The 26,997-nt window shown below is 32.3% G+C and overlaps 1 protein-coding gene across 6 annotated transcripts in view; it reads left to right on the top strand.

Moving 5' to 3' along the window:
* Nucleotides 1-26,997, top strand: part of LOC123258463 (Down syndrome cell adhesion molecule-like protein Dscam2) — a 47,414-nt gene that overhangs the window by 7,783 nt on the left and 12,634 nt on the right. For 4 of the 6 annotated variants that reach the window (XM_044718475.1, XM_044718479.1, XM_044718473.1 and 1 more), the window contains exons 2-11: nt 8,520-8,840; nt 11,221-11,382; nt 11,464-11,613; nt 15,028-15,145; nt 17,969-18,212; nt 18,374-18,578; nt 20,123-20,419; nt 20,727-20,837; nt 21,002-21,160; nt 22,683-23,189. In XM_044718475.1, coding sequence (XP_044574410.1) covers nt 8,520-8,840; nt 11,221-11,382; nt 11,464-11,613; nt 15,028-15,145; nt 17,969-18,212; nt 18,374-18,578; nt 20,123-20,419; nt 20,727-20,837; nt 21,002-21,160; nt 22,683-23,189 — 2,274 coding nt within the window. Of the gene's footprint in view, nt 1-8,519; nt 8,841-11,220; nt 11,383-11,463; nt 11,614-15,027; nt 15,146-17,968; nt 18,213-18,373; nt 18,579-20,122; nt 20,420-20,726; nt 20,838-21,001; nt 21,161-22,682; nt 23,190-25,563; nt 25,966-26,997 lie in introns of all 6 variants that reach the window. The other 2 variants (XM_044718474.1, XM_044718476.1) reach the window with 2 other exon arrangements.

Genomic DNA, 26,997 nt, shown 5'->3' on the forward strand with positions numbered 1-26,997 from the left:
GTATTTATCAATGATTATATCACATTAATTAAATTGAATTAAATTTGTATGATAGTATGCAATCGGATTAATTATTCACAACAATGGATTAATTAGCAGAAAATTCATTGTAAGTATCCATGACATAATAAAATATTATTTTTCAGCCGTACTTGTTAATTAAAAGAAACGTTATAATCTACATTAATTATTTTCTGAAAAAATACCGTCCTGTTTATTGCAGCGTTATTAACATAACAAAAAAAAAAAATTTTTCCATTTTTTTATCGTATCATTTTCAGCGTTTTTTAGTTTAAAAAAAAAAAAAAAACAATATTCATCCAACTCATCCATTAAACCCCGAACAATATACTTTTTATAATTAAATAAATATCAACAGACTTTTTGCAGTTAAGCTTTGTGTTGTGCTAAAGAATATAAATAAAAATATGAAACAAAGCGGATAAATTGAAATATTAATTACTGATAATTAATTTATAATTGAGTAGATCAGTAATGGAAAGGCATATATGTAGTAAGGAAATATATGGAGAGGCGTGTGTGGAGAATTGCATGGTTAGAAGCTGTAGGTGTATATAGTGGAGGCCGAAGATGGAAGCGAAATTATGTTGAGGGAAGTAAAGGGAGACTGTGGTGTAGACGGTGTATAGGTGACAGAGTTACGCATCAAGAATACTAGTAGTAGCAGTAGTAGTAGTAGTAGTAGTCACAGCTCACAGCATCAGCAGAAGGAGCAGGAGTAAGAGTAAGAGTAGTAGAGGTTGCTTGATCTCTCCCTTCATTGTCGTTGTCATGGTAGTAGTACTAGTAATACTAGTAGTCATTCTATCTGGCCTCTGGGTTGCCAGTTCTCCTCGTTCTCACCATAGTCGTAGTGGTCGTAGTCGTCGACGTCGTACGTTTCAATTTGTCCCCGGCCTCTGAAGTAACCGCGCGGTCTCATTAGTCCAAGGGAACGGAGAATACAGGAGAATATTTCTTTGTCTGACAGCTGGTAGCACCTTAGCAGTCTTTCCTGCTTTACAATCAACCTTACCACTCGGTTGGCGCCAACTTCTAACCACCCTTATTCTCATTGCTTTCCACTACTCTTGGGTATTTCTCCTCGTAGTCATCGTAGTCAACCTAACCTAACCGGAGCAGAGTACAACCTGACTAGTCCGTTGCTTTTCCATTTATTTTTATGGCTTGCTCACTCTTACACCCTCCAGTTACATATATATATATTTCACTGTTTCTATCACGGTGGTGTAAGGCACGAGCAAACAATTACTCGCTCCTGTTTCGGTAATTGGTATGCCGGAAATGGAACCTTCATTCGTTTCTTCACTATTATTATTATTATTTATAGTGCTGTTGAAGGTTTTTATAATTTTATTTCTCTAGTTCTCGCTCTCAAAACCTCCGACTACCTATGTAAAGTACACAGAGTCACGTACGGTAACCGGTTTAACACATTTAACAAATTAATGGATATTATTTAGTTATCTCTACAATAATGATAACTAAATATCCAGACATTTATAAGACATTGATTTATTTATAAATAATTAATTAAATAAAGTGTATTTTCACTGTATTTTCTTAATTATTGACGTTTTTAAAGATATAAGCTCATCCCGATGTTATACTCATCAAGAGCTTTAATTTGAGTCCCCACATGCATTTTTGATATATTTTTCATATATACATATATAATATATATAAATATGAAAAATTGATGTGGGTACTCAAATGAAAGGTCTCGATGAGTGTAACATCGGGATGAGCTTATATCTTTAAAAATGTCAATAGTTTACAAGATACAAGGTCATTTCTTAATTAGGTATCTAGAAATAGAGCATTTTCGAATGCAGTCTAAATACTTATCATCATAAATTGACTATCGGTGAGAATTATATGAAATCTTGAAAGGGCACAAATTCAAGGCAAGATCTTTACAATGTTACTAAATTTCACTTGATGAGACAAAATTTTTCTTATTCTCTTAATAATATAGATAATATTAGATTTAAATAGGTTTTTATGTCTGGGAAAATATTGAGTTAATTTTACAGAGTGTTGTCAGTGGGTATGTCGGAAATGAAAACGGGAATGTACCACACGGAGGAGAATGGTAGCATCGTTATCATAGTTTTCAACCCTGCATATCACACATATGTACATTGTAGATATATCAACAATTCAATGTGTAATTAACATGGAACCACAACAGATACACGCGTTTGGTTCTTCATTTTCCTCTCGACCACAAATACAAATCACTATCATCAACTTTGTGTTTTACAAATTCTAAATAATCATGTTTAACACAACTTGCGATGAATTTAATTACATAATATTCATTTCATTTTTAATCAAACTTTTAATTAATTTTCTCGACTAGATATTTCACGGAAAACTCACGGATAAAAAGTTTTATCACTTTTTATACACAGTAATATATATATATATTAATTGTAAATTATAATAAACAATATATTATTTTAAATAAATCCACAAAAAGATGCTCGTTGAAATATTATTTTTTAATTAAAGTGGTGATAGATGAATGACGTGTGAATAACAATGATTTCACAGGAAATAACTCGGGCGTACCTGTCCTCAACCGGCGCAAGTGTTCATGACATACGTGAAAATATCCATAACACTGACTATAATATACATACATACATATATATATAAATAAATATCACGGCGATCGTTGATATCTTTTAAATAGAACCTTTAAAACGGACTGCGGAATTTATAAAACTTTAAACCCTCGTTACAGATAGATAGATACTTTTATTTCATGAGGGGATTCATAAAAGAAATGCCTGATGCTTAAATTAATGCTTGATGCGCAAACATATTCAACGACACTTGGCATATACTTTTTTTACAAACTAATTTTCAGCTTAAAAACTTTTTCACTCTCTTACACATAAACTAATTAGCTTTGATATCTAGTCATTTAATTAGTCAATTATTTTTTATAAAATATACTTTTTATTTTTATTTAATTACCAAACTAGATGAAAAATATTTTTTTATCATCCTTAATATTTGTATTTTTTTTTCATACATAAATCATTATTTCGTTTATGATATTATTCATGACATGCCAGTAATATAAGTTTATAAGCTATAAAGGCATTAAATATTTTTGAATCCATGATGTGAAGAGATGATGTCCTAAGTTGTAAAAGTTTGCTGCTGGTTTCGATCGTTAAACGTTTACTGGTTATGATACTTAAAAAAAAAAGATCATTGCTTGATTCAGAAAAATAAAATAAAATAGAGATAGAATAAGTGATATAAATGAAAATGATTTGAATAAAATAAAAGTTGTTGAGTGTCAAGTGTCGAGGTGTGTATTTTGGATAAAATCGATAGCTTGTGAGTTTAAATTTATATGAGTGTCAGTGAATGATCAAGGGTAAACTTTACACGTTTGGTGTACAATCTCTATGCATGAGTAGTCTCTCTACCAGCTTGGTCGGTCAGTTTCTGGTATAGGATAGTAAAATAGCATAGTGTAGGACGGCAGGTTGTACCAAGAGCAAGAGTCTTCCTAAGTACACAGGACCGAATACCTCGAGATATTTGCATTTCGGTCTTTGTACTGGTGTATGTATGTCCAAAGTCTCTTGCTCTGTGTATATATTCTCTCCTATTCAGAGCAGTACACTGGCTCTATTTTAGGTAGTTTCAAACCACACTCCAGTGTCAGTAGTTTTCCTGTGACGAGAGACATTAGATCTCCATCTCTATCTCCACCTTTACCCTCCTGTATTTATATGTATATAATTTGTGGTTAATCATTCTTTGAACAACTATTAACTATTAACCATTAACTATTATCTATATTGTCTATTTATTACTTCTCAATACCCAGTTTTGATTATCAGTTCTCTTGTTCGGGATATTTGGTCTTTGCTCTTTGTTCTTTGCTCTATGGTCTCTGCACTCGCGAGAATTGATTTTACACAAACATTTGTAACTTTAGATTATTTCAAACTTTACAATCAGCTAAATTATACCAATAAATTGTCCTTTATTTACAATATAGTCTAGAGATTCGAATAATTACTTTTTATTTTTTTTTCTTTTCATTATAAAATTCTATATTTAATGGAATATATTCCTCCATGGATTTTTTTTTTTTTTAACATCGAGTTACTATATTGCAGTAAAGTATTCCCAGTTTTATTACAGCTTTTTGTTATATTTTTTTTGTTCAAATATTAATATCACAAAGGTATATGACTTTTTTCCTCTGACGATTCAAGTTACACGCACCGAAATATTTAGCAAACACAGTATTAATCCTTTTTATTTTAAATATAAAACCCGTTAAATATACATTGAGATTTTATTTTACAATAAAAATTAACTCGACTAATTATCCGATGCTGATTTTATTAAATCGATAAAAATAAATGAGATTATTTAAAAAACGTTAAATGTATATTAATTTAAACAGAGACTTCGGGTTAGTAAGAATAAAAAGTTTTAAATGTCAAAGAGGTGAATCAATTACTACGGTTTAACCAAGCCAAGCAGCACAGGTTAGACGTCACGTGAATACAGTACTTGAAGGAGTTCCGATGTCGGATAGGATCGATCCAGAGATGTCGAGTCTCCCGAGGGTAAAGTTCGGGGGCAACCTCTGTTTTCTGACGAGTATGAGGAAACCAACTAAGTTAACGAGCTAGTTGTATAGCGAATAGCGAATAGCGAACGACCTCTTCTCGTTCCTCCGCATATCTCTAAATTTATAACTTATACAGGAATCTTCTTGCTATCATTTATTAATATCTCCATTATTTTTTTATAATTATCACGATCTGGTTATAAAAAATTTAATCGTACATTAGAAATGATCTGGTGACATGTAGACGTTTAGATAGATTAACGACTGGGGAGGTATCGAATTTGGCTAATCAATACCCAGAATGTATTCCAGGATACTTGATAGGGAAACAACGTGCCCATTTACCAGATCGTATAGAGTATCAATTTATGACGAAAGTGCAGTACGTTTCATACTCTGTTATTGGTCTTCACATCCATACATGCTTTTATATATATATATATATATATTCTTTCAAGAGTTTAAACTAGTAGCGACGAACGCCCTAATGGATTCTCCCCTTATCCCCTGATGTTGGAAAGCATACATAAAGATCGACCTCAATCCGGCGTTGAGGTGGTACCCCAACTGCTTCTCAAACCCTCTCGTTCTTGGCTATATTACTCAATATTCTTTATATACTGCCCTTTTTTCATATTTTTCTTCTTTTTTTATACTGCGCCTTTTCAATATTTAAATGAAAATTTTAACTACGATTGCTCACTTTACCTTTAATAACCATAATCACCGTTTAATTTTCCTTATACAATCCCGTTTATCTTTCAATTTTTCATTTTACATTATTTATTCAGGTATATATTACAGCGATCTATTTTCTCAAGATTTTAAATTTAAATATCAAAAAATATTGTTTCCGAAAGCAGAGAGAATAAATTTTGAATTTTATGATTTATTTTACATCGAAAACTCCATAAAATAATACTCAATGTTTATAAATTTGTTTGATCGAATGATGACGAATAATTTATTAGATTTTTACTAAAAATATGTAATAAATCACTGTTTATCCGGGAAATAGAAAGAAAAACAATTTATTTTTTGAAAAGTCAAGTCCCATCGACTTTTTTTTTACTTTTTATTTCAATACCAAATGATTCGAAAGTTTGGACAAGTTTCAAGCATTGGATAGAAAAAAGTTATAGCTAAAAAGTTCTGATAACAGTAGTCTAGCAAACTGACATAACAATTTAAGGGTTAATGTGATATTACTTTTCTTACTTTTTTATTGTTTTCCTTTTTATAAAAAAAAAAAAAGTATTTGCTAAATAATAAAGTTTGACTGCAATAAATTTCAAGTTAGTATCTTAAAATCCGGGAATTATTTTAGATAGAATTTTAAAATGGTTTTCCTTAAAAAAATTTCACAGATACCAAATCGATTGTCAGCGGGAAGTTGTAAGGTTGCCATAAGTCGTCATATTTATTTTTCGTAAACTTTTGTCATTTTATTAAATGTTTATTGATTTTATATACACTCAAGCTGATAAATGTTGAGCTAAATAAAATTTAAAAGGAATGAAATGACGTTTCAAGTATATTTTTATCTTATTTATTGGATGAGACATTAGTTATTAATTTTTGTACTCTGTATATTGAGAAAACTCTTTTGGATAAATCTGAAAATAACTTTGTTAATTAATTAATAAATTTATTGACAATTGTAGTTGGTAAATTAGAGTTAATAACAGTGGATGAATAACAGCATCAGGAGATTATTATTGGAGTAAAAGAGGAAAGGCAATATCTGGATAGGGTATTTAGATGCACATACCATCAGAGTCGGTTGATAAAATTGAGCGTAGATAGTAGAAGCATTGAAATCAGTAATCTTTGGACTGGTTTTGGCCTGGGTATAGAGAAGAGCGTGGTACAAGCAAAGGTATAAGAGTGGCATATAATATCAGGATGATGATAGCAGGGGGCGAGCTAACGCTTGGATGGCGGCAGGCTGCTGGTACTAGTACTAGTACGGGATGATCGAGAAAAAAAAATAAAGGGAACAATGGAAACAATACTGTGAAACGAGAAAGTTGGTTTGCATTGTTGGATGGCAGCCGCAGAATTCCGGCGTCGTCTGTTAGGCGCGCTTCTCTTCTCGTTCAGTGACTGAATGCAAGACGGTAATTGTAAACCACCGGATGAACAGCACCAGACTTTCAAGTTGTTTCTTTCGTTCAATACTATAGGTATACCACGCTCTACGGTCAACGATGCTCTATTCTTTTACTTTATTTACTTTATTTTTTATTATTACGACATTCTGTAAAGATACTATCTCGGGGTTTTTTTGTTCTTAAGCTCTTCACAACATAATAACACTCAAAACTCTTTTATCCTCAATAGATTTAATCATTCTGCTCTTACTTTTTCATTTTTTATTTTTTATCATTGTTTTCTTTCTCATTAATACAATCCTCTACAACAATTAGTCCAATGAAAATTACAAAAGTTAAATTTAAATCCCTTCTTTATTTTTTTCATGGGAAAAAAATTTATATTTTAAAAAAATACAAAATAATAACTGATAAAAGAGGTGTAATGCCTGGTTTACGCTGATATTTAAACAAAAAACAATTTTATCGAAATTTATTACGAAAAAAAATATTTTATTATAATCTATAAAGTAACTCAGTGTTTCTAGACGCAAACATGTCACGTATGCACAAAAAAAAAAACAACTATAAAAAGTCTTTATATGTTGAGTAACAGAATTTATTACTCAACTTGTATATATAAATATATAGGGAGCTTATTCTTTGATTAAATTTTTTTTATCGAGATGTTATTTCCCAGGGCGGTCTTTTTAATAAAACTATAAACTGTAAATATCTAAAGGTGGATAAAATTAATAATTTCAATATAGTTTTTTTTTTTTTTATTTTTATTGTTAGTTGTTTGAACAAGAGATAAAATATTATTGTGAAAATAAATGTGTACAGAACGTTGTTATATAGTAACCGAAATTACTGTACTAAATCGATAACATCTTGAACGATGTCAGGCTCATCGTTATCTGTAGCATCAAGATACCTCGTAGCTGGTACCTAGAGGTTGTTATACCACCCTCTTTACTCTACACGGTGTTATACAACTACCTGAAGCTCTCAGCTGCTTGCTCAGCCCGCTCAACTCGGCCACTTTATTACTAGAGACAATACTTTAACAATTTTATTTACTGTCATTTTTATTTATATTATTTTTCTACCTCAAACTTAATAAACACTCTTATTGAATTTCATAGTTGTAGATTGAAATTTAGTGCAAACATTTCAATAATTAAAAAGATTCATTGTAGCAAGAAAAATTGATTATTTATTGGTTGTTAAAATAGTTAAAATAATAATTGGCGAGTTATTGTCTTTTCTATGGTAGTTTTAAATGGGTTCTTGAGAAGTAACTCTTGAGCTGGCTCATCAGAATATCTAAACAATGAAGAGGGTTTTCTCATTCCTACTCGATGAGTAAAGTTATATCTATATACACGTTACTTTGGAGTACTTGGTAAAGTAAAGAACGCACTCGCCACACACAACCATTCAAAGCTTACTAACCCTACTCAATTCAAACTCTTTCTCTGTCTTGTTCTTTTTTTCTCTTTCTCTTGTGTTTGTTTTTTTATTTTTTATTTTTTTCTCTTTCTTTTCTCTGAAGAAAAAACAATGAGTCGATTTTTCAAGCTGCACATCAGGCACTTTACTTGCTTCAAAGTGTATTAATGTTTGAAGCTTTACCCAGCTGATACAATACTCATTAAACTTTATTATTCTTTAATAATTGATGCTTAAACCTCTCTGTGTATTGATTTAAAATTAAAAGCGTATAAATGGAGCTTGGTTTTATTTTTAACCCTTTAATAATAATGATAATTTATTAATTTCAGGTGGGAAAGCTTCGTACGAAATGCAGGGTCCAAATTTCATAGTAGAGCCACAGTCGAGGGTTGAATTCACAAATGTAAGTGGAGGCCGTGTCGATTGCACTGTCAGGGGAAACCCTGAGCCAACGGTAGAATGGCTGGCAGCAGACGGTGGTAATGTCGCCAGCATACCTGGGATTAGAATGGTATTTAGTAATGGAACCATTTACTTCCCTGCCTTTGAAGCGGAAGCCTTTCGTCAGGATGTTCATTGGGCTATTTATAAATGCACAGCAATTAACAGTGTTGGGGCTGTTGTCAGCAGAGACGTCACTGTTAGAGCTGGTAACTAATCTAATCATCTATTACTATTATTCTTATAGCTTATAGCCAACAAACAAACAAATATAGTATATTACACACCTAGGGAAGTAAAGTAAGAAATGTCTCAGATCACATGTAATTGTTGGCCGAGGCGAAGCCGAGGTCAACAAACATGTGATCTGAGGCTTTCTTATTTACTTCCCGTGGAGTGTATACTATTTTTTTGTCCGACGAAGGCGGAAAGCGGCAACTTAGTTTAGCGCAGCGGGACGAAAGTTGTCACTTTCCGCCCGGAGGGCAAAATAGTATATTACACACCTAGGGAAGTAAAGTAAGAAATGTCTCAGATCACATGTAATTGTTGGCCGAGGCGAAGCCGAGGTCAACAAACATGTGATCTGAGGCTTTCTTATTTACTTCCCGTGGAGTGTATACTATTTTTTTGTCCGACGAAGGCGGAAAGCGGCAACTTAGTTTAGCGCAGCGGGACGAAAGTTGTCACTTTCCGCCCGGAGGGCAAAAAAATAATTATTAATTCATTTTATTTGTTCTGATAACTAATAACTCTCTTGAGAATTTATTTCTCAAAGTTTGATGCCGATAAAAAGTACTGAACGCGAGTATCGACTAAGTAATTTCATTACCTTTTTCTCAATTATTTTTTTTTTTTCTTCAACACTTTTTAACTTTTATACTTTGTTGTTTTGTACAACTGTTTGAATCCAATTCAACGGTTTAAATCAACTTTTCTACACTCTTTTAAAATTACTTTTAATTTTTGCTATTAATAATAACAATAATAATATAAAAAATAACTTACTTGTTTTGTAAGATAATAAATATAAAAAAAAAAAAAAAAAAAAAAATGAAAGAAAATAAAATAAAAGAAAATGGAGGCTTTACATCTGGAAGAAAAGAATTTTCTCCCAGGAATAATAAACGAACCGGAAATTTCTTATCGAACTAACGCCTTCGTAAATCATAGCCAACTGAACGGAAGTTTTACCTTTTTCGATTGAAACTACCCATAGCCAGTAGTTCACCTCCACCACTAGTAGAAGTATTAGCAGCACCGTCAGCTTATTTTTCCGATTTTATACTTTACATACAATGATTTTGTTCCTTGTTCACGTATACGAACTTTACTCACGCTTCTGATGAATATAGCCTTCTTCTCCTTCTTTATTTGCATTTTTTACGATAAAAGTGTTTTCAGCATAAATTTTAGCCTGACTCGCAGCCATAGACTTTAATTTTTGTAAATTTTTGTTTTTGGTGCATTAAATCAATCGAGATAAAATTGACTACAAGTTTTTAAAATTTTAAATGTACTTTTTTCTGAATTATACTTTCGGTAGTTATTTATTTTAAAAACATCCTTTCTTGGGCATAACTTTAAATCTCGGGTACAACACAAATGACGGGTGGATTTTCTGCATATTTCATGGTTTGTAAATATTACTCGGTGCAGAGGAAAAACGTCTGGCTCTGACTGTGGAATAGTCGGTGGGTGGTTGCCTGGTTTGGAAGCTGTACCAGTAGGCTGCTAGGCTGCTAGACTGCTGGATGGTGAGTTTATGCCCAAGCGGTTTGTGTTAAAGTTGAGGCCACGATATACCAAAAGCAACTCGAGTTTTTACCCTATTCTCGCGAGTCTGAGTGCTTCGCTTGGCTGACTCTTGAAACGGGTTCCAAACCCTCTAACCCTCTAACCCTCTATTTCAACTCTCTCTCTCTCTCTCTCTCTCTCTCTCTCTCTCTCTTTATATACTAAATTTTACTCTTCCTTGCCCGCGATACACTACACCCGGTGTGTTAATATTTTCCCCGACATATTTCTCTCTCGCTATTACTTCTCGGGACATATATACACCTACCGGCAAAACCGTCAGCACCAGCCCCAGCAGTATAGCCAGAACCAGAACCAAAATCAGAATCAGAACCAGTAAAGCCAAGGAGATGCTGTAGAAAATGACTAGTGCAACCTCAATGACCTTCTATTCCATAATTTCCTATTTTGTCAGCTCGTTCATACCAATTCTCTGGTCTTGCAACGGTAACTCTTCCCTTTAACTCAAGACCGTCAAGTGTTACCCTCGACTATTTTACCACTGTACAGTTTCGGCTTTTCTATCTGCCATTTGGCATACATCTTGCTTTATATATAATAATAATAATATGTTGTATAAACGGAAAGAGAAAGAGAGAGAGAGAGAGACTTGGAACAGCATCATGCACTCAACGAGTAGTAGCTTCCGCTTCTAAAACTTTACTGTTACTGGCCAATTCGCAAAACTTTAAACTTTCTCTCTGTCTGTCTCTGATTTCTCTGTACTTGGGCATTTGATTCACTCTCATCTGTACAAATGTATACAAATAGATTTTATAATTATGCTTTTAGTGGTAAACCAGCGTTACGATCCAGAAGTTCAGAGTCTCGGCGGTTTCCTGGGCAACAATGTACTTATGCGATGCAACGTACCCAGTTTCGTTCGTGATCATGTCACTGTAACATCTTGGTTACAAGAACCCTCCTTTAATATTTATCCATCTTCTGCCAGTGGTATTTATTTATTTATTAAATGATATTATTTTATTTTATTGAAACATTAATTAATTGATAAATAATAATGAATGTTTACAGATGGAAAATATCACATGCTTCCCAACGGCGATTTAATGATTATAAATATAACTCGAGCTGATGCTCAAATGACATACAGATGTAGAACACATCATAAACTGACGGAAGATACATTAGTTAGTCCTAATGTCGGACGAATACAGTTAGCAGGTAATTATAAGCTCGCTGTTATTAATATGATAATAATTATTATAATTGGTCAACAAAAGCAGCTCTGTTGTATAGTTGTCAATTGTTATGAACAATAACATGAAAAAATAATAATATCAGGGGGTATTTATGTCAATAAAAACAATAGTTTGGCTGGACCGAGTGGAGGAAAATAGAATAGAATAGAATAGCTGAGTGGGTGGATTCCGTGATGTTTAATTAAACGGCTGCTATACCACACTAATACAGAAAGGGAGCGGTGGTCATTTACTAGTTTGGTAACAACCGCACAATAAGCCTCAGGCAAAGCTCCCGGTGCATTGTGTGTTTGCGTCTGACAAACACGACTCCAAATAACCCTGTGTTAGTTAGTTGGATGATTGCATGCAATATGAATATTTCCAAAATCTCAACGGATTACCCACTTGAATACCACTCGCCATCTGCATACAGCTCCATTTTTATTTCTATCATTTAATCCGACTATTTCTTTTCTTAAATGATTTTCATTATTATTATTATTATTATTATTAAATAGTATGATATGATACAGTGAGACCACCACACTCGAGGAATAATGACAAACTCATCGGAGCATGAACAAAAAGTATCCTCATAACTCTGTCTACATAATATACATGTACATGTACATATATATGAGGATCTTAGGTATAAATTGGAGTTTGGTATATATGCATGAATGTATATATGTATATGTATATCATGACAGTATATGTAGGGGGTACTTGTGGCATCTCTGTGCTACTCACGTTGCAGACGTTGTCTGAAGCGGCACGCGAATCTCGAGTATCGCATGGAGGGAAGCATCGTTAGTTAGCTGGGGCTCAAGAGGATATTTCTCTCCTCCCGGTTTTCTCCATTGGTCCGTCTTGTTTCATTTTCCGGATGTATACTACTTCTCTTCTCGTCCACTTGACTGTTTTTCCATGCGGCTTATATTTCCGCTGCGCTACTCCCAATCTTCCGCCAAACCCAAATATATCCAATAATATTATCTTTCACGGTAATAAATTTATACTTTTTTGTAGATTGATGATAGTTTTTAATAAATTAAGCTCACAAATTTAATTACTTTTAAAATTTTTGTCTCTCTCTGATTATCTTGACAAACAATTTGCATCGTATATAAATTTATCAGTACAATAAAATTATTTGCAACTCATTATTGCTATGGTTTTTTATCCTCTTATTTTCTTACTCGTTATGTATTTAAATAAAAAATTCACCAGTACAATTCTTATGCTCGGGCGATGCAAATATTGACGAAAAGCAGCCATGTCTGATTTAAACTACTCTATACTACTTAAATCCCAAGCTCGAGCTATTTTAGTTGGCTCATCGCTAAAAAATGTTTCTCTCTCCGCGAATTTACTTGAAGAAACTATTCCATTTCACCTACTTGAATAAACAATCGATATAACAATGGTAGTTTTCTTTTAAAATTGTAAATTGTTTTCTTGATTTCGGGGCAGTGTAACAGAAAGCTCAATTTTCCCGGGCTGCACGGTTTTATGTGTGTAGGTCGTAAAAAAAATAGTTTTTTATTTTTATGGTTGAGGTCTACAATTTTCCATTAGACGTGTTACTATATATTCTATAAGATATGTTGGGTAACCCACTTTCAGGCTCATATTATTATTTCTTTTCCTCCAAGAAACACACGAGGAACTCCTTCTTCTTCTTCTTCTTTTTCTTCTTATTTTTATTTCTTAGGCTGTTTATGACATACAGCATAGAAAAAATTTTTTTTTTTTATTGCTGATAACGGACAAAACTAACATGAACTCATTTCGAATGAACATGAGTAAAAACTTTTCTTTTCTTCTCTTATAATAAATAACAAAACTTTTGTCAAGAGAAACAACAATCAATATTTATACTAACTTAAATTGCCAACCTCTATGTTGTACTTTTTCAAACACATTATTATAATTTAACCTTAATATGTTCCTCGTGGATCTTTTCAACTTAATATCTCACATTAAAGTCCATTGAAAGTTTAAATTGCGTATAAAATAAACCAATTTACAGATCAAATATATCTTTATTGTCATATGAATTCTCTCAGCTCGGTGAATCCCAAGTAGATTGTTTGATTAACAATTATTATTATTGCAGTTTCTTTGAGGCAAACATCATTAATTTTAATTATCTATTGATTTAGTTAAAGGATAGTTTTTTTTTTTTTTTAATAAATAAAAAAGAAATATAAAAATAAAATCGTGACCTTTGGGATTTTATTTAACTTTCGAATGACTTTTTGTAGAAACCGTTTTCAGCCGGGTAAATTTTTCAGTAAATCTGAAATGAATATTTACAAACTTCTAGATGTTTTACAGCTGTTTATTTAACTTGTAATTTAATTCACTTGTCGAGTTTTTACCGACATAAATAATTAAAAAGTTTGGAAAATCCAAAAGTGCACGCCTCATGACGCTCATTCATTTTTTAAGAAAAAAATTAATTGTGTAATTGATTAAAAACAAAAAAAATTATAATTAAGTAGTTTCTTACAGAGTATTTTATATTTTTTTTTTAAATATCAGCGCCCTTTTTTCTTGTCATATGCGCACGCAGTCTAAAAAAATCTAGCTTGATCAAGTGGCGCTATAGTTTCCACGTGACAAATAAGAAAAGTTCGTTTGGCTTTGTACGGTTGTATCGCGTAGTGATAGTGAATTTTAATAAAAATTCAATTAAAAAAAAAAAAATACATAAACTAGACCATTGATATGAAATACGGACCCAGTTAATCGAATTCTTTAACTAATAAAAAAGGTCCGGTCTTGAAATATCAATTTGTTCGGGAGTAATCGTTGGTACATCCTAAATGGGGTGACATCCGGACGTCCACGTAAAATTTTTTTCAAAACGTTTTTTTTTCCAAAATAGCAACATGAAATGATTTTAGAAGTAAAAAATGGTTCAATTTAAGTGTTTTTCCGATGTACATCTACTTATATCATTGTATAAGTGTAATATGATTGGGATAGAGGCATTTAAAGATCACAAAATTGCTTGACCTTGACTAGTCGAGTATAAAGCACAACCTCACGCGCTTCGCGCTATGAGGCGTGCAATAGAAACAAATGTATGTTCGTGAAATACACATTCCAGTGTAACAGAGTGATTAAATTAATTATATAATAATCGTTAATTATTTTTGCTTTGCAATGTAACTAAATACACCAGAGGCATGTGTACAATTCGACATAATTACTAACCAGGGTTTTAAAATACTGTTTGAGTAATTTATATAATATATACTGGCTAGTACTGGGATAATATGACCAGTTTACTATTTTTGTAAAATAATTAAAAAATTCATTTCGAAAGAGATTTAATTCGTTGATTTTATAATTAACAGTGAATATTTATTTTTTGTGATTACAGAAATTAGAGGTTTTACACCGCCGATATTAAACGAAAAATTACATACAATGTCAGCCCGCCTAGAGGAGACTGTGGTTATACCCTGTGTTGCGTACGCAAATCCTCCGCCGACTAACAGGTAAAAACAATTTTCTCAAGTAGATATTTAAACGTTATTATTAAAATTCTATTTCCTCTTAATATTCGACGTCTGGCTGGGAATTAAAAATAATTATTCAAATCTCTTCTGAGAACATATATTACAACTAATATAATAATGATGATGATAATAATAATAACAATCTTCCTCTGGCGTTTATCCTTCTGTTCGTTTTATTATTTTAAACTTAACTGTCGTAAAATCCGAAATGAAGTAGTCACAATACTAAAAAATAAGCTAAAAAAATAAAAAACCGGGTTCTGTGTTCATTCAGGTAAATGTATTCTTCTATTTTCCATATTAATGTTAATTTTAAACATAGTATTCGTTGTGAATAAAATCATTTGTTCCAGACTGCACCTTTTTAGTTGGGCGTAAAAGCATCTCACATATTTTTTTTATTTTCTCTTACAAAAGAATTCCATTTTATTTTATAAATTTACTCACTCTCTAGTTTTATAGCGTTCTGGCTTTCTAGCTTTTTAGTTCTACAGCTCTGCAGCTAGTTGGCTAGAAAACTGTTTGTCGACTTGACATTTCACCAGAAAATTTATTACTGAAACTATATGGATGTAAGTACTTACTACACAGAGTATAGAGAGTAGGGTACTACCAAAAGCGTTCCAAAAACTTTTGTTTTGTACAGAAAATAAAGTCATGTTTTTTTATTATTCACAGCTAACTGTAAATACGGTTGATAGATACACCCATGTCATCAAGAGATTTGTTATCGTGTTATCAACGAACAGCCCGACACTATTTGCAAGACACTTTACCCCGGCGTATTTTGTTGATTCAATTTGGTTAACATACATACCGATGAAACCCACAAGAAATAATGTTTGCCTTCCAATCGTGTATACCCTTTTATTATTTTTTCTTCTCTTTTTTTCCAATTTCACTGTCTTGTTTTTAATCTACGGTTTAGATTTTCAATTTCAATAATCCTCGGGATCTACGGGGTTGAAAATATCGCGTACAACTATATTGAACATAGACAACGACGACGATGATGATGATGATAATGAGAACAGAAAGTAAATGAGAAAAGGGTAAATAAAAATAGTGAATGAGAAGACGAGATTCTGAAATACGGATAAATACATATATATATAGATAGATACATCTCGTTTTATTATTTCTATCTTTCTCTGTGTAGGAGAACGGTAAACAAACCGACCGCTGATTACAGAGACTGCTTCTGACAGCCCATCAAATATTCCACGTTTACAGGAGCGTCGACGTCACTAGGTATTCCAAGAGCTCGTGTTGCTCACTCCCTCCGAATTCTACTCTGGTAGCTCTTTCTAGCTGTGTATATACCAGGGAGAGAGTTTCCAGCCCTTGGCATCAGCTTGGAACTACGTTCGTTCGTCGTTCCTCGGTAGAGTTGACTCTGTGAAAATACAAGTGTGAGGGGTTTTGGCTTTACCACTACTGTTACCGCAATACAGCTACAGCATCTACAGCATCTACATCATCTACACCAGCAGTCTTGGCTTCATCCAACTATTTCGCTCTCTTCCTTCCTTCCGCATCCGGGTCCTCTCGACTTTTCTCGACTCTTGTCATTTTATCATCCTTCGCGGTCTTTTTGCCTCTTTGCCTCTCCTCATCAATTTCCCTCGGTAAATTCGATTATCCATAGATACACCGGCAGCTTCTTCTTCTCCCCATTCCTCTCTCTTTATAATTTTTTCATTTTATTTTTTGTCTACCTTTTTTATTTTTTATATTCCTTCATTTCGTAGAGTAAGCAATATTGAGAAAAATAAGATGACGGAGGCTCAGCGCCCGGGACTGGAACAGAGAGTAAGAAATAAAGAAGCACATCATCATCATCTTCATCATCATCATCATCATCATCATCATCTTTTGCGCTGGCTCTTGTTAGGTACAGAAGGATGCCGGTAGAATAGCGAGGAGAGTAAAGTTGTAGGTATATATTTTAGCAGTATAAGGTCAATCGCCTTCGGGGAATTGGTTACTCTGGTTGTTCACCAGTAGTTTCCTCCGTTTTCCCTGAGGGTTATCCTCCGGAGAGCAATATCTCATTAGAGATATAGCCACTGTTCACCCAGTCACTATTACTATTACTATTACCACCGTGAAGCTCACAAATACAAGGGTAGATGTGTATCAACCCTCCTTTTAACGTAGGGAGCCAGCGCTGACTTGAAAATCACCGGTGATTTGTGATTTCGTTGGTTCGATTGAAAGATTTAAAGATTGAAATAACTGAGTACGTGATGTGGTCACGAATTATTTCCATCAAAGGTTACTAACATATAGTTTACTGGGAAATACTCGTTGGGTTTAACAGTTCAGGGATCTTGCTATTGAGGCTGCGCACTAAATGAGTCCAAGATTCTGCTGAGCTACTGGGAAATTACGGAATACCTCCTGCATACGTACATACATATACATTGTCGACTACTAGAGCTGGCTAGTCGTGCAAGGGAGAATCTACTGTCATAAATACATACATTTATATCTATACATGAATTCTATTTATCTTGGTAGTAAGTTATGGGTTGGATTAGTAGTAGTAGTAGTAGTAGTATATATAAAGGACAAGAGAACTGGGGTCTGCAGTTATTATGGAAACGTTTGTAAACTTGAATGCAATTCAGGCAGCTTTAGGTTCTCTTGCTCTACATCATCTACCAACTTTATGTATATTAAGCTCTTTATAAATTAAATGTCATCGAGTTTCTTCTTTGCCTCGACGCTGTACACACAAAAATCTTATAGTTACTAAATGAATTGATAATAATAGTTTGTTGTTGTTATTATTTACAGATGGTACTTTAAACGGGATCAACGTGAGGAGCCTATTGATGAGATTTCAGGTCACTACAAAATTCGGGACGGTTGTTTGACAATACAAACAGTCCAAGAGAGTGACGCCGGCACGTATGTTTGCACAGCAAGCAACGTTGAAGGGAGTGCTAGTTTTGAAATTCGTTTGAGTGTTTCTGCGTCTTTGAGTGTACACGTTCAGCCTCCTGTTCAGACTGTTGATCTCGGGAAACCAGCTTCTCTCGTGAGTACACACTACATTTAAATATAATTTTATGAAAAAACAAAGAGAAACCATCTTGAAAATTTATAAAATTTATATTATATATTATCTTACGTCAAAGGATGCTTTGATAATATAATATAAAATATTACAAATTAAATATATTTTTCCTTACTGTGCAGACGTGTAGCGCGAGTGGTTTCCCTCAGGCAGCGCTTTATTGGTTGAAAGACGGACAGCCGTTGCGGACAGGCGATCATATAAGTCTAATCTCTCGGGATCGCATTTCCGTGAGTGCTGTCGCTCGTGAGGATCGTGGTATGTATCAGTGTTTTGTTCGGAACGAGCATGAGATGGCACAGGGAATCGCTGAATTACGCCTGGGAGGTAAGCAACAACAACAACAACAACAAACATACATATTCTATAGAGTATGCAAACTCGATACTTGACTCAACTAGTCAAACTATACATTCATCATCGTCATCGTCATCATCATTAATTCTGTTTCTCATCTTTCGTAACTTCTCTCTCATTTCGTTTATGTGCCAACTGTACAAACACACCGATTTTCAATTAGATCTACATGCTCATCTACCACCGTGTTTGTTAATAAATTTATCCATCTCACAGTCCCTCGTAGAGATGTGCATTTAAATTCTTCTGTTCTCTGTCACCATTTATAGTTGTTTATTTTTATTTACAAGCTCATCCAATAGACCTTATTCTCTTTAAATTTAAAAGAATTTTTTTGAACAAAAAAAATTTACAAGGTCCTTTCGACAATTTTTAAACAGTTAACCCACAAAAGTATTAAAAAATAAAAACTATCCGATAGAAATTACACCGCGTGACCTGAAAAGCACCAAAATCGATCCAGCTGTATTTTCAATTGATGCGCTTACCTACGAACATTATTTTAGTTTTATGTAAATACATTTTAATAATAATCAATAGTTTATCCACACTGACGCGTATCTTTTTTAATTTAATTGGTGTTCTCTCAAAAAGAATCCATTTAACAGGATGTGATACCTTCAATTAAATACATATATTGCCATATATGTTTTTAATTAACCCAAAGCTATATTGGTATTTGATGTTTTATCAATATTGATAAACTGAGATCACATATTATTAAACTACCGTATATATTAAATGTAATATTTATTTGTTGTTATTTTTGTAATAGAATTTTAAAGTTTGATGCAAAATGTGTAAACAGGTAGATAGGTAGGTGTATATTGATGTACCAGAGAACCTCGGGTGCTCGCTCATTCCCGGAGCACTACACCGTGATGTGATGATGATAGTTAGCATCCTGGATTTGCATACGCTAACGAGGTTCCTGTGGTTTTGACGATATTCTGAATATCCTTTAAGCGTCTAAAGTGTCAGCTACTTTGTGGTTTACTTCCACATCTATCTTATCACTTTTCTAAAAATATTTATAATTATTTTTATTAAACCGATAATTTATCTATTTAACTTTGGTGTTATTTGATATTAATAACTTTATTAAAAGTAAACATAACTGGCTTTAAATTTGCTTGCAGGAAAGTTTGAATGAGAAGTTATCGCGGATAGCAAAGTGAAATCTCTGGTTGCTCTTTGCATACCATAAAAATTGGTATCCTCAATAATCTCAGTGGCATTATCACGTCTGGTGGTGCCGGTTTTTTTTCCTTGCTCCCCCTCGAGAATTTTCATCTACGCGAATATACTCTGACAATGCTTGTCTCCCTCATTCTGTCTGTCTAACTATCCCATTTTAACGTCGACATAATCAACTCAGATGATCTATTTTTATCTTTTATTTTTTTTGTTCCTATTAAACTAAAATGTGTTTCGAGTTCGAGTGTGGGTTTTATTAAAATAAAAAAAAAAAAAAAATACTAATAATTGACGATGTAATAATTGTTTGTGAGCAGAAATATCTCCACAACTGGTGTACCGATTCATCGAGCAAACAATGCAGCCGGGACCATCAGTGTCACTTAAATGCAGCGCTGCTGGTAATCCAACGCCTCAAATTTCATGGCTGCTTGATGGGTTTCCGCTACCCCAAAATGACCGTATACTTATTGGCCAGTACGTCACCGTGTACGGGGATGTTATTTCCCATGTAAACATATCCTCTGTTAAATCCGAGGACAGCGGTGAATATCAATGCACAGCTGCTAGCCGGGCCGGCGAATCATCTCACTCTGCCAGGCTCAATGTTTATGGTCAGCATTAATTATCTTAATTAGCTTTTACCTTCAAATATACTCGCCTGCTATCCTATCAAATTTTATCGCGATCCAGATAAAATTATATAAATATACTCAAATTTTAGTTACTTCTGTTAAAGCTAAAAACATTAAATTTATAAAATTTATCAATCAAATTATAAACAAATATTTATATTTATATTTATACAGTTGATGGAAAAACGATGGGATAAATTGGTCTATTAACAAGCATATTCCCAATAGAATAAAAAATCTATCCATGTCGTTTTTTATTTTCGGTTTATTTTTTATTTATTTTCAGGATTGCCGTATGTACGTCCAATGCCAGCAGTGTCGGCAATCGCGGAAAAACAACTTGAAATAAAGTGTCCAGTTGCTGGGTATCCCATTGAATCCATTATTTGGGAAAAAAGTATGTCCTCAATTGACTGACTCAATAGGTCACAGTTAAACTTTTACTTTTCGATAGAAAAAAAAATATAAACAAATAATCGGATCAAAAAAAAAATAAAAACAAATATATATATTTATCATTTAAATTCAAATTTCATGTATTCGATATTTATTTTTCGACAGACGGTACTCGATTACCAACAAACATTCGCCAAAGAGTTGCAAATGGAACTTTGACGATTGATACCGTTCAGCGTAGCGCAGATCAAGGTATATATACCTGTGTCGCACGGAATAAACACAACTATACCTCTCATCGTACTGTTGACGTTAGAGTACTCGGTAAGTTGTTATTAAAATTATAATCAAACAGTATTTTATTTTATATAATAGATAGAACAGATCTATAATATAAATTGATAATCTATTTATTGAATTTTATAAAGTTTAAAGTCTGGAGACTCTGCTGCCAGTAAAGGATCGTGTTAAAATTCAAACGCTTTGATATTTATTCAAAGAGATATTTTTTTATTTTAAAATCTTTTTTCATTAATGATATACTTATGCTAACAAGACACTTATGGATATCAAGATCAAAGTCGAGAAATTCCTCGAGAGTTTTCACTCCGTCTAGTTCAAGTATTTGTTTTTTATTTTTTTTTCTACAACAATGTTTTTTTTTTATGCAGACTCTCAAACTTTATAACTTTATATACAGCGAGTATATTTAAATTATTAAAATGGATTTATATTTTGAGAATATATAATATCAACAGCCATACAAACACGATGACGGTTAGTCAACAATCATTAGATATAAAAAAAACTAAATATGAACGATTTTTTGTGCGTTGAGAAAAATACAGTCGTAAAACATCGCCAGGAGCTTTTTTGATAAAAAGACATACTATAGATATTTAAAATAGGGTAAAATAACTTTATATATATATATAAATATACAGGACTATCACAATTCACTGCACCGCTGTTGCATCAGTCCTGCACGAGCTAGTTCACCGCTCCGAAAAACATATCATATACATATTTGCACATACTTATTCACTGTTATGTCTAGGAACAAACATATATCTAATATGACCGCGCTCCTGAATACATATAAATATATGTATTTCATTTATGTGTAAATTTTTCAACAATCGAGACGCCAATACCATATCTGCCTAGAATATTTAGCTTTTATATCATTTATTATTATTATTATTATAATAATTCAAGCAATGAATATAACTCTACTTGACTTTCTTATTTCCATCACAATTTCGCTGGGGTTTAAATAGCTACTGTACACGTTTAATAAATTTTTAAATTTCATTGGAATATATTGAGATTAATCTATATTGTGCAGCGAAATTGTGCCAAACAACAAGAATGAAAACTCTTAAAACTGCCAAATCGAATGTCTCGTAACTTTATTTATTGCTCTTTTTTTTTAATTAACAGTATATCCATCAATAAAGATTATTAAATTTGTAAATATTTGTTTTAATTTTGAACAATCGTTCGCAGCATAACAATGAGTAACAGTAGAATAAAGGATTAAAAAAAATGTAATCTCTTTGACTTTTATTAAAACATAAAAAGCTTTTATTGTTGGGAGTATGTAAAGCAATGTACGGGATATTCGTGGGTTGATTAAAATACCCCGAAGCAATGGGAAATTAGCAAGTGCCTTGTAAATAAACTCTCTTTTAATATTTTTTATATTTATATACATACAATTAAGTAATAGAGCTTTTATTTAAAATTTTATGTTTTTTATTTAAAATATGAATCATGTTAATCACGAGCTTATTTTAAATGGAATGCCACTCCTATTTTGTTTTTTTCTATATTGTCTTTTCAGTGCCACCTAAAATCACGCCTTTCAGTTTTGCTCGCGATTTAAACGTAGGCGATCGTACTAGCATACAGTGCGTAGTTGTAACAGGTGATTTACCTCTTACATTCACGTGGCTAAAAGATAATGTGCCGATAGAGACACGTGATCAAGATTCCTCAGCAAGTTTCAATGGAATGTCAATCAACGGCCAGAGTAAAAGTAACTCTGGCAAAAATGATCGACGTGGAGACAATAACGAGAGTGGAATTAAGAATATGTTGTCGAAAGGACGTTCTTCTTCTTCCTCCTCCTCTTCTTCAACGTCATCACGAATGTTTAAACAAAATAATAATAAAAATATACATAGGATTGATCAATCGTTAGAAGAGTCAATAACGATCCGCCATTATGACGCTTTTAATAGTGCTCTGAGCGTTAGCACGATAACTCCTGCACACAATGGCACGTACACCTGTCGCGTGACCAATGGCGCTGCAACCGTCGCTCACTCTACTCTTCTCCTTGTCAACGGTAACGAATCACCGTTTAGTTTGTTGTTGGTGTCTGTCTACTTAAACAACCACCAACATATAATCATACCCAATTATAAAACTAAACAAACACCCTATTTACTTTTTTACTTTCATTTTATTACACTTTTCTTCTCTTGAAAAAGAAAAAAAATTTATATAGATATTTAAAACAACAACACTCTATCGGAATTTTCGGCTTATATATTAATTAATTAATTAACCGCTGTCCGAATTTCCGATAGAGTCTTTTATATTCTCTTTGTTGTGTTTTTAAAACTATTATTTTTCTTCACACTCAATTGTCTCGCTCGTTTTACTCTTTTATCTTTATATTTTCTAGCTCGCTCGCTCTACTCGTTCTTTCGTTTGTTTCAGCATGCCAATTTAACGTATTTTTAATTTTTAATTATATTTTTAATTATTCTTCCTATTACTTTCAACAATTACATTTAATATTTAAACTTGTAAATTGAAACTAATGGGAATGATAATTGATATTTAAAGGGTAGTAAAAATATAAAAAAAAATATAATTAAAAGTTTTTAAATAAGAATGAAACCTGCATGGTGTTTGTTGTCTATTTGCACGGATAGCAGTTATGGATCCATTCTTTGCTTTTATTCGCAATGATATATAATATATACAAAAACATATATATATATATATATCGTGATGCACTCATGACGTACAATACCTACACTTTGAATTCATTAGACATTAATGAGTAGCTTTGGAATACCAACATCCTCATATCAACCTATAATACACTGCAGTATGCACAATTAAATTTATTATCATTATTATTATTATTACTCACTTAAAATTTAATTATATAACACACAGATTTGGTAAAAATTTTTCCAATTATTTTTAAAGTAATTTGACTGATTTTTCTCGCACATTTAATTGATATTAATTACCAATAAAATAATATTTAGTAGGAGTATACATCTATATAATGAATTTTCGAATGATAAATATTTGAATTTAGATATTGTGTTGTAATTTGTATCTAATTTGGGCTGTTGAGTTAAATTATAGTACTTCCTTTTATTTTATTGGAAGTATTTTATTTATTTTTAAATCATTTAATATCATCAGGTACATATATATTATTCACACGTTGTTATTTATTAATTATTTGTGTATTGCGGTTAAATATTTATATTATTATTATTATTATTATTATTATAATAGGTAGGATGTAGAATTGGTATATTTTTGTGCGAATAATGGACGAGTAAAGTAAACACTGATAGTTATTTTTAATAAATACGTTTAACAAAATAAAATAACAATAAAATTCAAATGCTCTCGAACAATATTATTGTTTGTTTGTTTAATTAGTTACTCTCTTTTTCTTCTCAAATTTACTTACGGTTATGATATATTAAATAAATAAAGAAAAAAAAAAACACAGGTGAGACACGTGATATCAAATGATAGTAAACTCAGCACTGGAGGATTTATTTGCTTCTGGTCATTGCAGATAATGAAATACAAATTGCATCGTTTGCTCTAACGCGCTCACGTCCCAATGCAGTGGATTGTGTGTGTTGTAGATTCTCGATATCTGTCTGTCCGCGAGTATACAACACCCGATCGTATTATGTAAAACAATGTTTGTTGTGGCATGAAACACAACCCGCGTTGTTGATTTTACAATACTCTGGATGCCAATAATCTCATAAATAAACTTTTTACCTATCTATATTTATTTAAAACTCGTCATTTAATAGTAATAAGTAAAGAATTATTAAAATCACCCGTTAAATCGGTAACAAGATTAAACCTCAGTAAAATTAAAACTTTAAAACTTTCGGTTCAAGTTGATGAAAACAATAGCAGACTTTTACGATTTGCTTTAAATTGCGGTTAGTTAACGATTTTAACGTCATTATTTCAATTTTATTGTTATAAACTTTTTTATGACCGGAAGGGGGGGGGTGAATAAGTTAATTACAAAGAATAATACGAGAACATTTGAATATGATATCCGGGAGTTATTAATAAACTCGTCCTATTTATTTGCCAATGTTTATTATTAAATTTTAATTGTTATTTATCTTGGCGTTTGCATCAACGACGTCCATATTATATAATATTTGTTTATTTGTACTTTGTTATTTGATTAATTAAATATTATTATAATTTTGCAACGAGTAATTGAATAGAATATCTAAATATTTGGTAAGTAATCATTAAACAAAAAAGATTAAAATTTAAAAAGAAAAAAAGTCAACGTTGTGCCTCTTAGCCGAAAAATTTCGTGGCTAAATAAAAGATTTTTTAATCGCGGTGATAATAATCAAAAGCTTTCGGTTAGTCAGTGTGTTACTCGGTAACAAGTATATAAAAAAGTACCCTTGTAGTTCCGCCCCGGATCTCGCCGTTTTTTCTCGAAAGCGGGGTTATGGACGGAACGAGGACGCAGCTGATGTGCTCGACGAGTGAAGGAGATCAGCCATTCAATATCACCTGGTTGGTCAACAACGAGCCAATTCAATTGAGAGAGCATCCCGCTGGGGAGCATGCATCATTCTCCTCATCGTCATCATCATCAATATCATCGTCATCATCATTATCATCATCGTCTTCTTCTTCGTCGTCGTCGTTGTTTTCGTCAGTGGGAAATATTCAGATAAGCAACTATTCACCGTTTTCCAGTATCCTCACTATTAATAGCGTTAACGAGAAGAATTCCGGAAACTACACATGTCAAATCAGCAATGTTGCCGGTGTCGTCGAGCACACCGCTGTTCTCGCCGTTTTCGGTTTGTTTCATTCATCTTCAATCAATTCTTTATTATTATTTATATTATTTTAATTTTTTTTTTTTTTTTTTTTTGTTAAAAGGATCCAAGCACTCTTTTTTATAATTAATACAAAGTAGCAACCTTGCAGTCACTATGTGACTGCCATGAACTATAAATAAATAAAATTTTGTTTTATTAAATAGTGACTTTTGTTAAGTTGCACTGTACTTTTTTACATATTGAAGTTTTTAAAAATATAAGCTCATCCTGATGTTACACTCATCAAGAGCTTTCATTTGAGTACCCACATGCATTTTTGATATATTTTCCATATATACATATATATAATATATATAAATATATGAAATATATAAATATATGAAAAATTGATGTGGGTACTCAAATGAAAGCTCTCTATGAGTGTAATGTCGGGGTGAGCTTATATCTTTAAAAATGTCAATAGTTCACAAGATACAAGGTCATTTCTTAATTATTGATATTTGTAAAGATATAAGCTCATCCCGATGTTATACTCATCAAGAGCTTTCATTCGAGTACCCACATGAATTTTGATATATTGTATATATATACATTTATATAATATATATAAATATATGAAATATATGAAAAATTGATGTGGGTACTCAAATGAAAGGTCTTGATGAGTGTAACATCGGGATGAGCTTATTTCTTTAAAAATGTCAATAGTTCACAAGATACAAGGTCATTTCTTAATTATGTATCTAGAGATAGAGCATTTTCGAATGCAAATACTTATCATCATAAATTGGCTATTGGTGTTTAACCATAAAAACCCATTTTATTATATAAATACACTGGCCACAAAATTTTTCTTATTCTCTTAATAATATAGATATATAATGAATTAGGTGTCGGGAAATGATCGAAGTTTATTGATCGATGAGCCGTTGATGCAACTAAGCTAACGGCTCCAGAATTTAGCAGCATGCTGCTGTTGGATGAATATATATATGTCTATGTATATAATGTAATATCGAGAATCGAGATACAGAGACTCTGTTGGTGGAG

This window comes from Cotesia glomerata, linkage group LG2 (genome assembly GCF_020080835.1).
Source record: "Cotesia glomerata isolate CgM1 linkage group LG2, MPM_Cglom_v2.3, whole genome shotgun sequence".
Lineage (NCBI taxonomy): Eukaryota > Metazoa > Arthropoda > Insecta > Hymenoptera > Braconidae > Cotesia > Cotesia glomerata.